The 12,411-nt window shown below is 39.8% G+C and overlaps 2 protein-coding genes across 3 annotated transcripts in view; both read left to right on the top strand.

Moving 5' to 3' along the window:
* Positions 1 to 812: 812 nt before the first annotated feature.
* On the top strand, positions 813 to 3,009 carry ndufa4b (NDUFA4 mitochondrial complex associated b). The gene is made up of 4 exons (XM_028568456.1): positions 813 to 1,005; positions 2,191 to 2,279; positions 2,441 to 2,501; positions 2,678 to 3,009. The coding sequence occupies exons 1-4, from the start codon at positions 964 to 966 to the stop codon at positions 2,732 to 2,734; spliced, it is 249 nt and encodes an 82-aa protein (XP_028424257.1). The 5' UTR covers positions 813 to 963; the 3' UTR covers positions 2,735 to 3,009.
* A 1,293-nt stretch (positions 3,010 to 4,302) lies between these two features.
* Positions 4,303 to 12,411, top strand: part of cenpt (centromere protein T) — an 8,930-nt gene continuing 821 nt past the window's right edge. Inside the window, exons 1-12 of one of the 2 annotated variants that reach the window (XM_028567786.1) lie at positions 4,303 to 4,704; positions 5,088 to 5,208; positions 5,296 to 5,434; positions 5,521 to 5,614; positions 5,852 to 5,988; positions 6,423 to 6,477; positions 6,584 to 6,720; positions 7,283 to 8,404; positions 8,930 to 9,226; positions 9,310 to 9,409; positions 9,610 to 9,777; positions 10,353 to 10,457. In XM_028567786.1, coding sequence (XP_028423587.1) covers positions 4,619 to 4,704; positions 5,088 to 5,208; positions 5,296 to 5,434; positions 5,521 to 5,614; positions 5,852 to 5,988; positions 6,423 to 6,477; positions 6,584 to 6,720; positions 7,283 to 8,404; positions 8,930 to 9,226; positions 9,310 to 9,409; positions 9,610 to 9,777; positions 10,353 to 10,457 — 2,561 coding nt within the window. In that variant the 5' untranslated portion in view covers positions 4,303 to 4,618. Of the gene's footprint in view, positions 4,705 to 5,087; positions 5,209 to 5,295; positions 5,435 to 5,520; positions 5,615 to 5,851; positions 5,989 to 6,422; positions 6,478 to 6,583; positions 6,721 to 7,282; positions 8,405 to 8,929; positions 9,227 to 9,309; positions 9,410 to 9,606; positions 9,778 to 10,352; positions 10,458 to 12,411 lie in introns of both variants that reach the window. The other variant, XM_028567785.1, reaches the window with a different exon arrangement.

Raw genomic sequence — 12,411 nt, 5'->3', positions numbered from 1 at the left:
TGTTGGATCATGCAGATGTCCACAGACTGTTTAAAAACCTTTACTTCCATGTGACATTTTAAGTGTTTTCTTCTCCTTTGTCCTGGATCAGATTCTTTTTTTTTTTTTTTTTTTAGATTTGTCTTTCATACATCTCGTGCTGTCTGCGTATTTCTAAGTTGTCTTTTAAAACTGGGTAAAGTTCAACAGTTAATCCAAACAACTACCCTGTTGGGGCAAAAATGTCAGCAAATAGTCCTGAAACAGTTAATCGACAGAAAATTAACAGTCAACTATTTTGACAACTGATTGTTAAATTATTCACCGTTTGAGTAATTTTTCAAGCAAACACTTGCTGGCTCTATAATCTTAAATGTGATCCATTTGATTTTGAAACAAACGTTCAATTACTGGCATTTTATAGACCAATTGATAAATTGTTTAAGGAAATCGTAAATAATTCTCAATTGAGTTAGTTCCTCTTCTTGCAGGGCAGATTGGTACAGTCCTTGCATCTTTTTGTCTGTTAACACTCTTCAGTTATTTGAAAAAGCAAAGCCCTCCTTGAGTGGGGAAAAAGGGGAAAACCTTCAACTTTTAAAATGAATCAGGTTTGTCCTAATGGAGTTAAAATATCTTGCTTGTAAATAGTGGCTGAGCAGTTCTTATCTTTTCCCTAATAGATCCGATTGCATTTCGTCAGTTTTGTAGTTGATCCCAGAAAACTCAAGTCAGGTTCTTTTTTCACGAGCTCATTTCTGGTGTACGAGTTTTGTTTTTTGTACTTGCTGTCCCATGCATTATATACAGTCACACATGGTAGACATACAGCTGTTGCCGGTGCATTGTGGGACAGTAGAGGAGGTGTACAGTTGAGTGTACATTCAGATTCAGCCCGCAGGAAAGCACGAGCTCCTCCGCAGTAGTGCGCATTTCTACACACCGATATTGGCTTTAACGGACTCTGTCGGTGGATTGTCCGAAATGTTGGGGGTCGTCGCCAAGCAGCTCAAGAGCCACCCAGCTGTGAGTCTCAACTCTTATTTCTTTATAACATGTAAACGACCCGGTGACATTGAAGACGCCAGTAAGGACGCGATGGTGTGGTTGTGCGCGCACCCGTTTCCCACAAATCTCACTTTATGTGATGTGTGGTTATAAATGTAGGCTATATATTTGTGCAGCTTTCCTCAATTAATGCAACGTCTGGGAAATGTTGTATTTGCAGTATGCGGCAGATTCATTTAATAATAACGTTATGTCTATGACTGCTGAAATGTCTTAATTCCTCGACAGTTTATAGCCGCATGTGGATAGAAAGGACGATAAAGGCAATATAACGCCAATGATTTCAAGCTATAATCCACCGTTATCTTCTTTTCCAAACAATATATTCCTGTTATCATCCTTTCACCTGTAACGTTAGAGGTGTAGCCTATTATATTTTTTTGCTGTGCCGCCTCGTGAACGGATTATTTTTTTCTCTAAAAATGAAACCAACTGCTCCGATGAGGCATTCACACAGGAGGAGCCATAATTGTAATTTTTTTATAAAGTGCGAAATCTCGTCTATGATAGGACAACAAATCTCCATGTCCACAGCCATATGTGTGGGTCGCTGCAACACGTACACATATGTATTCATACCAGCGTGACTCATGAGCAATGTACTGTACAAAGTATCCAAGGACGACGGGGTGAAACAGTTTGCTTTACGGCAGCGCCCATAATAATGACTTACTGGGTAGAAATGTCCCCTAAACAGTGTAAGCTTTCCATTCAATATTTCGGTGTTTAAATGATCCATTATTTGGGGGGAAAGTCATGATGTAGGCCTAGATATGAAAAGTGAAATCTTATGTTATATTTCATAAGCTGTAGCCTACACTAGCATCTCACGTGTAATTGTGCTGCTGAGATGGAATAAAAGTGTAAAACAGGGGTTGGGACCCCAACAAGAAAACCAGACAAATCTTAGAGGCCAAGAGATGATAACCAGGATAGAAATATGATTCACTAAAGTATTCTTATCCTATTTTAGACTTTCCTCTTATAATTGGTTAATTTTTACCTCTGAAATGATTCAATTAAAACAGAAGAAGTCCTTTGTTTAGAATACAGTAGTAATTCACTGTTGTTGGCTAGTTTCACAAATTAAGTTATAATTGAAACCTGCACTGCAATTCATTTCTCTTGTTTTTTGCCCACTAGCTCATCCCACTCTTCATCTTCATCGGTGGTGGGGCAACCATGAGCGTGATGTACTTGGGCCGTCTGGCTCTGAAAAACCCTGATGTCTCGTAAGTCTCTATCACATCTGAGAAAGTATAAACTAACATAGGGTTTTCTTCAGCACTCAGTTGGCTTTTTATTAAACCTTAGTGTGTGTTTTTAATGTTTTATGATAATGATGAACGCTGATGAACGCACATTAAAGAGTTTTCTTATTTTATGTCCTCAGATGGGATCGCAAGAACAACCCCGAGCCCTGGAACAACCTGCAGCCCCAACAACAGTACAAAGTATGAGCCTTAATTTACATTTTTTACCTTAATAACTTCTGATGCATGGTAATCACTTACCGTCATTTGTATATACCTCTTTATATGGCTGCTTCGTTAGATTTAAACCGCAAGCCATTTCTGTTATCTTGCCTCAAAGTCCATATTGCCTCCCTAACTGATTGTCGCATTTCCAGCTCTTCAAAGTTAACATGGACTACTCCAAGCTGAAGAAAGACAGGCCTGATTTCTAAGCCGCCGTGTCTTCGCACCTACATGTCTCTGACTTTGTCGTCAGTGGAATGAGCCTTTGCACTCTTAGCCAAATACAAAATAAACCCATGACACTGAATGAAGGTTGAATCACACTGCGTGCTGCACTCTTCAGTCAGATCATTTCCAGTGTGAAGGAGGAAAGGGATCATTCTCTTATCAATGATTGTTTGAATGAAACAGGCAACCACCTGTTTCACTAATTGAAGAATTTATTTTTGACTTTGTGTTAATTATTAAAACTATTTAAATCACATGTCTCACTTTCATATTTATTTTTGTGCACAGTTTAAGTCCACAGTAGCTTTGACAAAAGCCTAAAAGCACACTAGAAATCACAGCTTCAGGGTTTTATAAGCAGAGTACGTTTTTGGTGGTATGCTATATTGAGACCATTATTATAGGATCAGGTAGCATGAAAAGTGCCACGTGATGTTGATGCGAAGATAAACAGTGTATGTAAAGCATTTGACCTAATGAGCTCCTAAATCAGTGGAAGTCCAGTCATTTCCTGTCACACATTGAGGTTTTGCAGTCTTTGGAGAATACATCTAGCCTGGCTCCGCCATCCTACGTACTTATACGCTCAATTTTCATTTCCCTTCAGTACAAATGAAATGCACGAGAGTCTGGTAGGACCAGGCTAGAATACATCCACAGTGTACTGCAGCTGCTTTGATTTCATCAAATTATTATAGACCATGTCAGCGACACTACAGCAGGTCAGGAGAGGTGACCACCACTGATAATGTTTTATTAACCAACATTGGCCACATTAGGAAAAATCTCTCATTACCACTTGTCAGATCGGTTTTTCACCTTTTCTATAATTGTATTAAATTTATTTTGTTTTCCAAATTGTAACACCAAGATCTGACACTACAACTTTTGATATACTGACAAAGATCTACATTGTTTTTAAGGAGATAAGTTTACATTTAATATGTTTTGACAGCCTAGATTTAAAAAAAGTTATTTAGTCTTTATGAAAAAGGTTGTAGGCCTATCATTGGTTTCTTGACAAATCTAACCTATATATTAGCTCAGTATAAATGGGACATTTTCTTTTAAGTATAACACAACATGCATTATCTTGTTCTCCCATAATGTCCTTAGGCCTACTATATGGTAATTATTCTTTAATTATACACCCCATCTCTTAAGAGGTCTAATTTCAACAATTTCTTCTCCCTAATAACTAACATTTTAGTTCATCAGAACACACTATGTTTACTGCTTGATAATTTTGGCTTTATTCCATCCATCCTGCCTGTTTTGAAATCTACCAGCGGGTATTGCTTTTTTGAGGCCAGCAGAGCGTGCCGTTACAGTAACAAATGGAAAACATATTCTGGTGCAGGGACATTATGCTACTTTGAGTGGACAAGGGAACTGATTTAAAAACAATGTTTTTACACAAGTCAAATAAAAAATATAGCCAATTTAAAATATATTTTGTATATTCTCTACAAAACAGTGAAATCCGTGTTCACTTGATTCTTCAGTTGGTGGCGATAACGCTCCATTTGGTGGCAAACCGCCATTTAGCTAAAGAAGAAGAAGAAGATCGCCTTCTCGCGATATTCCGCTTAAAAATAACGCGGGACAGTGGGAGGAATCAATCCGTTGTAACTACAACCGTGGTTGAAAGAGAGACAACATTAGACAGTCAACAGAGGGTAGCAAATGTTCAACTAGCTACACCTTGTAATAAATGACATTGTCCTCAGCGCAGCTCTGTTTGTTGGACTCTCCCGATATATATATAAAAGCAGCAGCTTAACACAGTTAACGCGTCTGTTTACCGTTGGCAAACGTTTGTTAGCTAACAGCAGCTAACCAGCTGACTGTAGCTCGTTTTCTAAATGGATCCTACGGAGGACTTGTCTGCTCGGGTCCTGCTGAAACATATTCTCAGCACCGAGACACCCAGGACTCCCATCACCCGCAGGTACTTCAACAGCACCTTGACCTTTTTTTATTATTATTATTATTATTATTATTAAAGTTTTCTGGGAAAGAACTAACGAAGTAAAACTATTGGTGTTTCAAGCTTTAAATAACTAAAGCTAGCTAAGTTAACGTTAATGCTACCCTTAACGTTAGCTATATATCCTAGATCTGGCATGGTAAGCTTTAATTTGGTTGCTTGTGCTGAACGTATGCTAAGCTTAGCTTGAATTAAACTAATTTCCAAACTAACGTTTTAAGGTTACACCTGACACAGTGGTCGGGCAATTTGCCACATCAATTCTTCATTTTCCAATAGTTAGAAATGAGTCTCAATAACTTTGTATCCAGTATTTTACTAATCATGAGCTGTCTTGTCTTAAGTGCCTCCAAAACACAGAGTAGCAGCGCAACCAGAAGCAGCAACAGACTGAGCAGGAATGACCCTGGTGCCCAAACCCCACAGGACATCCTAAGACGCAGCCTGAGACATAAAATACGAGAGGTGAGTCCGGCGACCAAAGTTAAGGCTGATGATTAACATGCTTATGATTCTCTTAAAGTTGACCTACTGTATCTACCTTCTTTCCAGAGTATAACCAGGCAATCCCTGCCCGCTACTAAAAGGAGGACTACCTCAGTCGTGCTCAGAAAGTTGCCTTCCTCAACCTCAATGCTGTTTGATGATGGAGACACACCGCGGCACATACTCAAGAACATCATGCTGACCGGTATGTGCATGCGCCTGTCTTTATTCACACATACTGTTGCAGCTGTTTGTTGTCCTTTAACCCATGTCATTTGTCATATGATTCAGAGCCTGTGAAGTCCCCTGTGGTTCATGAAAAAGCTGCGTCTGAAGAGCCACAGCCATCTTCATCCGCCTCCAGCATCACAAGGAAGCGTCCTAGGTGAGTTGTGTGTGTAACATAAATTCCATGTTTCTGACATTTGGGATGTCTATCCAACAGTAGGATAAGTTGCACTGATGTTAGTTGTGAGGAATCAAATTTTTATGTCATTGCTGGGCCATAACAACATCCCCCTGCCCTTACTTGCAGTCTCTTCAGCAATATAGACCTTTTGTATGCAACTGGCTAAATTATGTTGTGTTATGTATAACAGGTTAATATTTTCTTGACTTTCAGTTTAGAGCTTTCAGGGTTGGACTTGCCTGATTTAACTATTGGCAACATAGAGAGTACTGCAAAGGCACTGAGCAGGAAGAGACCACGTCGGAGCCTTAATGTAACTGCTTTTGAAAACCGTCTTAAAGATGGAAAAGGTAAGTGTAAAGTCTTGATAGGCTTAAATGTCGGATTTTGTAAGATTCTGAGGATGTTTTTTTTATTGTGAATTGACACATTTGGGCAGAACACACACACACACACACACAGAGGACTGAAACTGTGCAATAATGTGACTGTGCAATACTGTAGATACAACTGTTTAGTATTTATTCTCTTTACTTATTTATTTTTGTTTATCTTTAGAATCTTTTTGTAAATTTTTGCACTATCCCTTGCTGCTGTAACATTGTGAATGTTCCTGTTGTAGGATTAAGGATTTTGAATCTTTAATTTACATTAGATTTGGAGCGTTCTCATTATACTCCTGCTACAAGAATGGGAGGATGGTGATGGATGTTGTAGAAACATATGAGCTGTATCAGTGAACAGTATGTTTTATTGACCTGCTGATGAATGCTTGTGCTTATAGATGTTGAGGAAAATGAAGAATCAATACGTGACCATTCATCGCTTTCTTTGTCAAGGTAAAATACTACAATGTTCTGTTTTATTTTACATTGAAAGATCTCGCTGTTTACAGTGTAAATTAGTGAAAATATTACTATATGGTCTGTCCAATGTGTTTTGCAGTTCCACTTCTCTGAGTTTAAAAACCCCCTTTGTGGATGTTTGGACTGAGAAAAAGGGTTTGCAGAGAAGAGTTTCTAACCGTCGAAAAATCTCAGAAGAAGAATTTGGCGCTGCTGTAAATAAAAGGCAGATGGCAGGTAATTATAATGATTCAAATACTCTTCCTAACCTACCAAAAAGTCCTTTTTGTTCCATGTGTGGTCATATCTATAAAAAGTCAATGAGAGAACTGATTAATTGATTTATTAGTTAACTTTTTTTATTGACCATTTAAACTGTAAATTGTCTAAAATAATGAAAAATGCCCCTAGTAGTACCCAGATGATAGTAGACTCATCAGCAGCCATACAATTGTGTTTTTAATTAATTGTTTTTGTCAATTTCTTTTTGCAATTGATTCATTTTAATTGGTTAATTGACTGATGACTTTAACATCAGGCCTTTTTAATCTAAAAATGGTTCCCCTCCGATGTATTCTGACCCGTTATAAAGTATATTTAAATTTACATTATAAATTCCATCCCAGCTACACGAGCAAACAGGTGGAAGGAAGCAGATATAGCTGTTACTTTTTGGAAGGGAAGAGCAAATAGTGTAGTATGTATGAAAATAATGGAGTTATCTGCAACTGCTGCCCGCAGTGTCATCATGCTGATGGTTTTTCTTTTGTGGTTTTCTCTCTCCCTTCCTGTCACCTAGGAGTGAGCAGCTTTGTGCAATTGGAACGGGGTCTTAGTGAGACCTCCTTATCTGAGGACTTCACTTTGGGCCAAAGCAAACTCAGTGAACCTGATATCACGGCTGATATCCTCCACTGTGACACGGCTCTCTACGCCCGGCCTGATGCCATGACCTCCAGCTTTTCCTTTGTTGCAACTCAGGACAAACTAACAGTGATGGCGTCTCAGCTTCAGAGACAGATGGAGCAGATGGAGGCAGAGCAGAGCAAGCTGGGGAAAGAGAAGTCAACGTATGCATTTCCAACTGAAGAGGGTGCTGAACCTCAGAATGAAAAATCTTTTTCTCAGTTTGAGGAAGATGCTGATGCAGCTGAATTTCAAAAGGAGAAAGAGAAGAGTACAGCTGATGGCCGTCTTGAAGATGCTGTCGCCATGTCTGAGGAAGAGGAATGTATAGCTGAATCCAAGACAAGTGTAAGCAATGATACAGCCGAGTCTGAGGAAGAGGAAAACGGAGTGGAAACTGAGAAAGGTGCCGCTGATTCTCACACTGAAGAGGATGCTGCAACCAGGTCTCAGTCTGAGGAAGAGGAGCCTGCAACAGACTCTCAAACTGAAGAAGGAGGTGCAGGTGACTCTCAAACTGAAGAGGAACAATGTGGAGTTGATTCCCAACCTGAAGAGGATGTTACAGCCAGGTCTCAGTCTGAGGAAGAGGACTGTGCACCAGACTCTCAAACCGAAGAAGAAGAAGAAGGTGGTGCAGGGGACTCCCAAACTGAAAAAGAAATTGCTCTTGATTTGCAGTGTGAGGAGGATGTTGCAGCCAGGTCTCAGTTTGAGGAAGAGGAGGATGTTGCAGTTAGGTCTCAGTCTGAGGAAGAGGGGGATGTTGCAGAACACCAAAGTGATCAAGAGGATCCTGCAGCCAATTCTCAATCTGAAGAAGAGGGTGATTTGGCTGATTCTCAACCTGAAGACGAGCATGATGAGAAGCCATGGGAGGAAGATGGTGAGCAGGCATCAGAACAGCAGGAACAGGACTCTGAACACATCGGTCAAAGGGCTAGGCGCTCTGAGGGTAGACTCATTATGCCTGTCAAAGAAGCAGGTGAAGATTTGGCAGACGCCACAGAGGCAGGTAAGGACATCAAAACATAAAAATCTCTGTGTGGCTTTAAGGGCTGCAACTAACAACTATGTTTATTATTAATAAAGCTGTCAAAAGAGAGAAGCATCAGGCCCTTAACTTAGAAAAGCTGGATCCACCAGATGTTTGGCGTTTTGACTTAATAAACAATTTAAACAATAAATCCATTTTTAGAAATGGTTGGCATTGGCAATTACATTTCTGTGGATCAACTAACTGATTAATTCACCAATAATTTCAGAACTAGTATGAATAATACAAATTCTTTTATTTGCTATACTACTTTATCCTTGTAGTGTGATACAGTGAAACAAAGACATAAACTAAGCCGTTCTTATGATACTGATCATCTTAATATTGTTGAGGTTTAGAATATCATGCCTGGTTGATAATAAATGTGTTTTGACTGAATGATAGTTACAAGTTAGAACCATTGCTATATTTCCCAGCTCTAAATAAAATGACAGACATGTCAAGGTATTTTTTAAAGTTCTAAGTGTAGTTGTTTGCATGCAGGGTGGTCTGATGGCAAGTCCAAAGCACACAGCAGCCTGGAAATGGAAAGCTGTGAGAGCGGTCAGCTTCGTGTTGGGATCCCTGACTTGGCTGAGTCCTCAGCCCAAGGACTGAAAGATGCTTGTTCTACAGAAGGCGAGCCTGATGTCGATGAAGAGAACTCCTTTAATCTTCCGGAGAGGACACATGATATTGAAGAAAGTAGGCACCGGAGTGACCATTCACCTGAAGAAGCTGCTCAACAGGAGGAAGAGTGGGAGGATGAAGAAGATGAAGAAGATGAAGAAGAGAGTGATGGTGTGTCTGTGTGTCTGTGTCTGTGTGTGTCTTTAAAAAAATGAGAATAAGAAAAACATTTTTTTGTTTTCTAAAACCTTCAGAGATCTCCAGCAAGACTCCAGCATTTGTCAGACAGAAAAGGAACTTTTTTCAGCCCGATGCTCAGGCCTCACCTTCTGTCTTTAAGAATATTCAAACCAGGTTAGTTGCACTTTCTGCTACACTGAAACATCTAGTCCATTTTTTATTTCATTTGTTCACATTATAACACTACAGATATAATGGAGCCAAGCTGATAAAACATTGTCCAATTGGATTGTCAGACATATAGTTTTAAAAAAAATTAAATGTTATTAATTTATGTTACTGACAAGTTCTTCTAATATCTTTTATGCCAGCAGTAGTACAGGTGAAGCCTTTTCTGCACCTAAACCAAAGCAGGTGAGACGGAGGAGGAAAGGGCCGGCTAAAAAAGAAGCAAGCCTTCCTAAGAGCTACCTAATGGGCGTGTTCAAGCACTTTGCCAAAACGAATGTCTCTGCAGATGTGTACCCTGTACTACAAGACATGTAAGTAACTATGACTGTAGAGGGTTTTGAGTGTTGAGACTGATTAAAGGTGCTGTAGGTAGGATTGCGAAGATCCAGGACTTAGCCCAAAAATTCACAACATCGACAACTTCTCAGTCCCTCTCCCCTTTCTGCTGAAGCCCAAAATGGTCTCCTAAGCCCCTCCCCCCACAAGGGAGAATGTATGCGTGTGCATGAGCAGTGATTGACATGCAGTTAGACACCCCTGCCCCCCCCCCCCGCACCCTCCCCCCTGGCCCTGATTGGTGTATCTGAACAGGGAGCTGTGGATTTTTGCATATTGCATTACAGGCTGTAGGTGGTGCCAGAGGAGCCAGATTTTTATTTTTATTTATTACCTGCTTCATGTAGTTCTATTGGAACATAAGGGCAGTTTCAGCAAATATGACAGAAAGTTAGTTTTATAAGTCTTACCTACTGCAACTTTAAGCAACAAGTGGGTTCCCTTGGCTAAGGTTATTTTTCTTTTCTTTCACTGTTATATGGTCATGACGTCATGGATTTCTACCTGTACCGTGTAAACTTGCTGCATTGTAATTCACTATCTTTAACAGAATGGATAAATACTTTGACCGGCTGGCAGTGGACTTGGAGACATATGCTGTTCATGCAAAAAGAAAAACCATTGAGGTTGAAGATGCTGAACTGCTGTTAAAAAGGTAGGTGTGTTGTGTGCTTCAATGAGTTTTAAGGCAACATATATGATGATTTGTGATTAATCAAAAGTTTTTAATGTGACAAGACATTATTAAAGATAAAAAAAACTAAGACTAACCTAAACATAAATGCTTGTTAACTGTATGACTGCAGCATTTAAAAAAAAAAGTCAAAGCATTAATTCATATATTATTTCCTTCATACTGGACTTTAAGTTCCAACTTTTAATTTAAAGGTGCAATATGTAATATTGTATGTAATACTGGCAGCTAGCGGTTAAAATAGTTACTGCACTACCAATTCAAAATACTGGAGAGTCATTTCCCCCGCCCCCTCCTGCCCAGACTCGAAGTTCACGGGGGTTGCCAGGCTAAGACCGCAGCATTCGCAACAATGTAGCTAGACGCTTTTCTCACATAGCCAGACATTACTCCACAGCACAGCGGAGTAGCTAACGGTAGATGCTGGCTATATTGACAGTCATAAAAGCCCGTGCTCACGCGGAGCTCTATAACCAACTGACAGACACACTTTTTTGGCTTAAAATTACAGTATGAACCGCTAAAAACACAACAACCTCACTGTCCTCTCCACACGCCAGTCAGGCACACTTCCTCGGCTTAGAATTACAATACGAAACGCTAAAAATACCACTACCTTGCCGACGGAACACCCTTCATTGGCTTAGAATTACGGCAACAATCACTAAACACACTGCAAACTCATAGTCCTCTCTTTCCGATTTACAGCCCCCCTCTAGTGGCTTAAAATAACTCACCGTTGTCGGCTCCAGCCGCTAAACTACACGTTGTAAACAGCCATGGGCTGCTTGCCTGGTCCTCCTGGTAATGTTAGCAGTTAGCAGGGTTAGCATGGCGGCGTTAGCCAGGACCAGTTGGGATCACTTTACTGGCTATGTCTCAATTGTTTTTGCGAGTAACCAACTCGGGTACTCTAGCTATATAATTCAATATGAGTACACAAATGTTGAAATGACAAAAAATGCCCATCCCTAGTAGCTGTGATAAATTAGCCTGAAGCTAATGCTTACCTGTTCAGGAGAAAATAAGCCAACTCTGCGTCCTTTTGGGCTCTAAGCTGTCTCCATCTTTCAAATACATCTCCAATATTTACCAGGGGGTTGTTTCGTCTCTGGTCACGCAACTGTTAGAAACAGGCTGTTTTCTTTTTTTTATGTCATGTAGAATCTATCTCCGTTGATCCTGTTCGTTTGTGTGCTGCTTTCATGGCTGTACTAACGTTACAGCTGTAGCGCGCTGGGTTTACGTTTTTACAGGTATATCTGGCAACCCGGCCTGCCTGTCAAACTGGGCCGTTGATAACAACACACAGATCAAAACATAAATTCCGTCACGGAATGTAAATTTCAAAAAGAAAAAATACTGACATTAGCATTGTTGTCAGAAAAGATAGTATTTCAGTTTAACATGTTTCCTTAATATCTGATGAGGCATTGGTGTCATTTTTGGATTTATTACAGTACAAATATTACATATTGGACCTTTAATCCTCAAACCTGCATTAAATGATTTTTTTGGCCACTTGGGGGCAGTTGAAACACAACATATTTAATCACCTTATGGAGTTGTTATGGCAAACATGTACACAGGCATTCAATCCGCTGTTAAAACATCATTTTTATTAGAGCAGCTAAAACAAAATACATAAAAATGCATGTTAAAAACCTTTTAACTACAAGTGGAGCAATCACATATGGTTGCAGTTATATCATTAAAGCAACACCAAAGAACTTTTCCTGCTTTGGTCCCCCTACAGGTTGGAAGCGTAATTGTCCCATTATGTCTCATTCAAACTACAGATCCGCCACCCGATCTGGCAAACTTGCATAGTGCGTTTATAGCCGGTAGAGAGCCGCAAAGCGAATGCAGGAGTGTCATTCACACTGTTAAGAGTTGATAAACTACTGAAAAGATT

This window comes from Perca flavescens, chromosome 21, assembly GCF_004354835.1.
Source record: "Perca flavescens isolate YP-PL-M2 chromosome 21, PFLA_1.0, whole genome shotgun sequence".
Lineage (NCBI taxonomy): Eukaryota > Metazoa > Chordata > Actinopteri > Perciformes > Percidae > Perca > Perca flavescens.
This window is presented reverse-complemented; position numbering and strand designations above follow the sequence as displayed.

Coding starts and splice junctions, on each gene's coding strand:
- ndufa4b (XM_028568456.1), top strand. CDS start 964: ATGTTGGGGGTCGTCGCCAAGCAGCTCAAGAGCCACCCAGCT. Junction 1,006..2,190: donor AGCTCAAGAGCCACCCAGCT/GTGAGTCTCAAC, acceptor TTTGCCCACTAG/CTCATCCCACTCTTCATCTT. Junction 2,502..2,677: donor AGCCCCAACAACAGTACAAA/GTATGAGCCTTA, acceptor TCGCATTTCCAG/CTCTTCAAAGTTAACATGGA.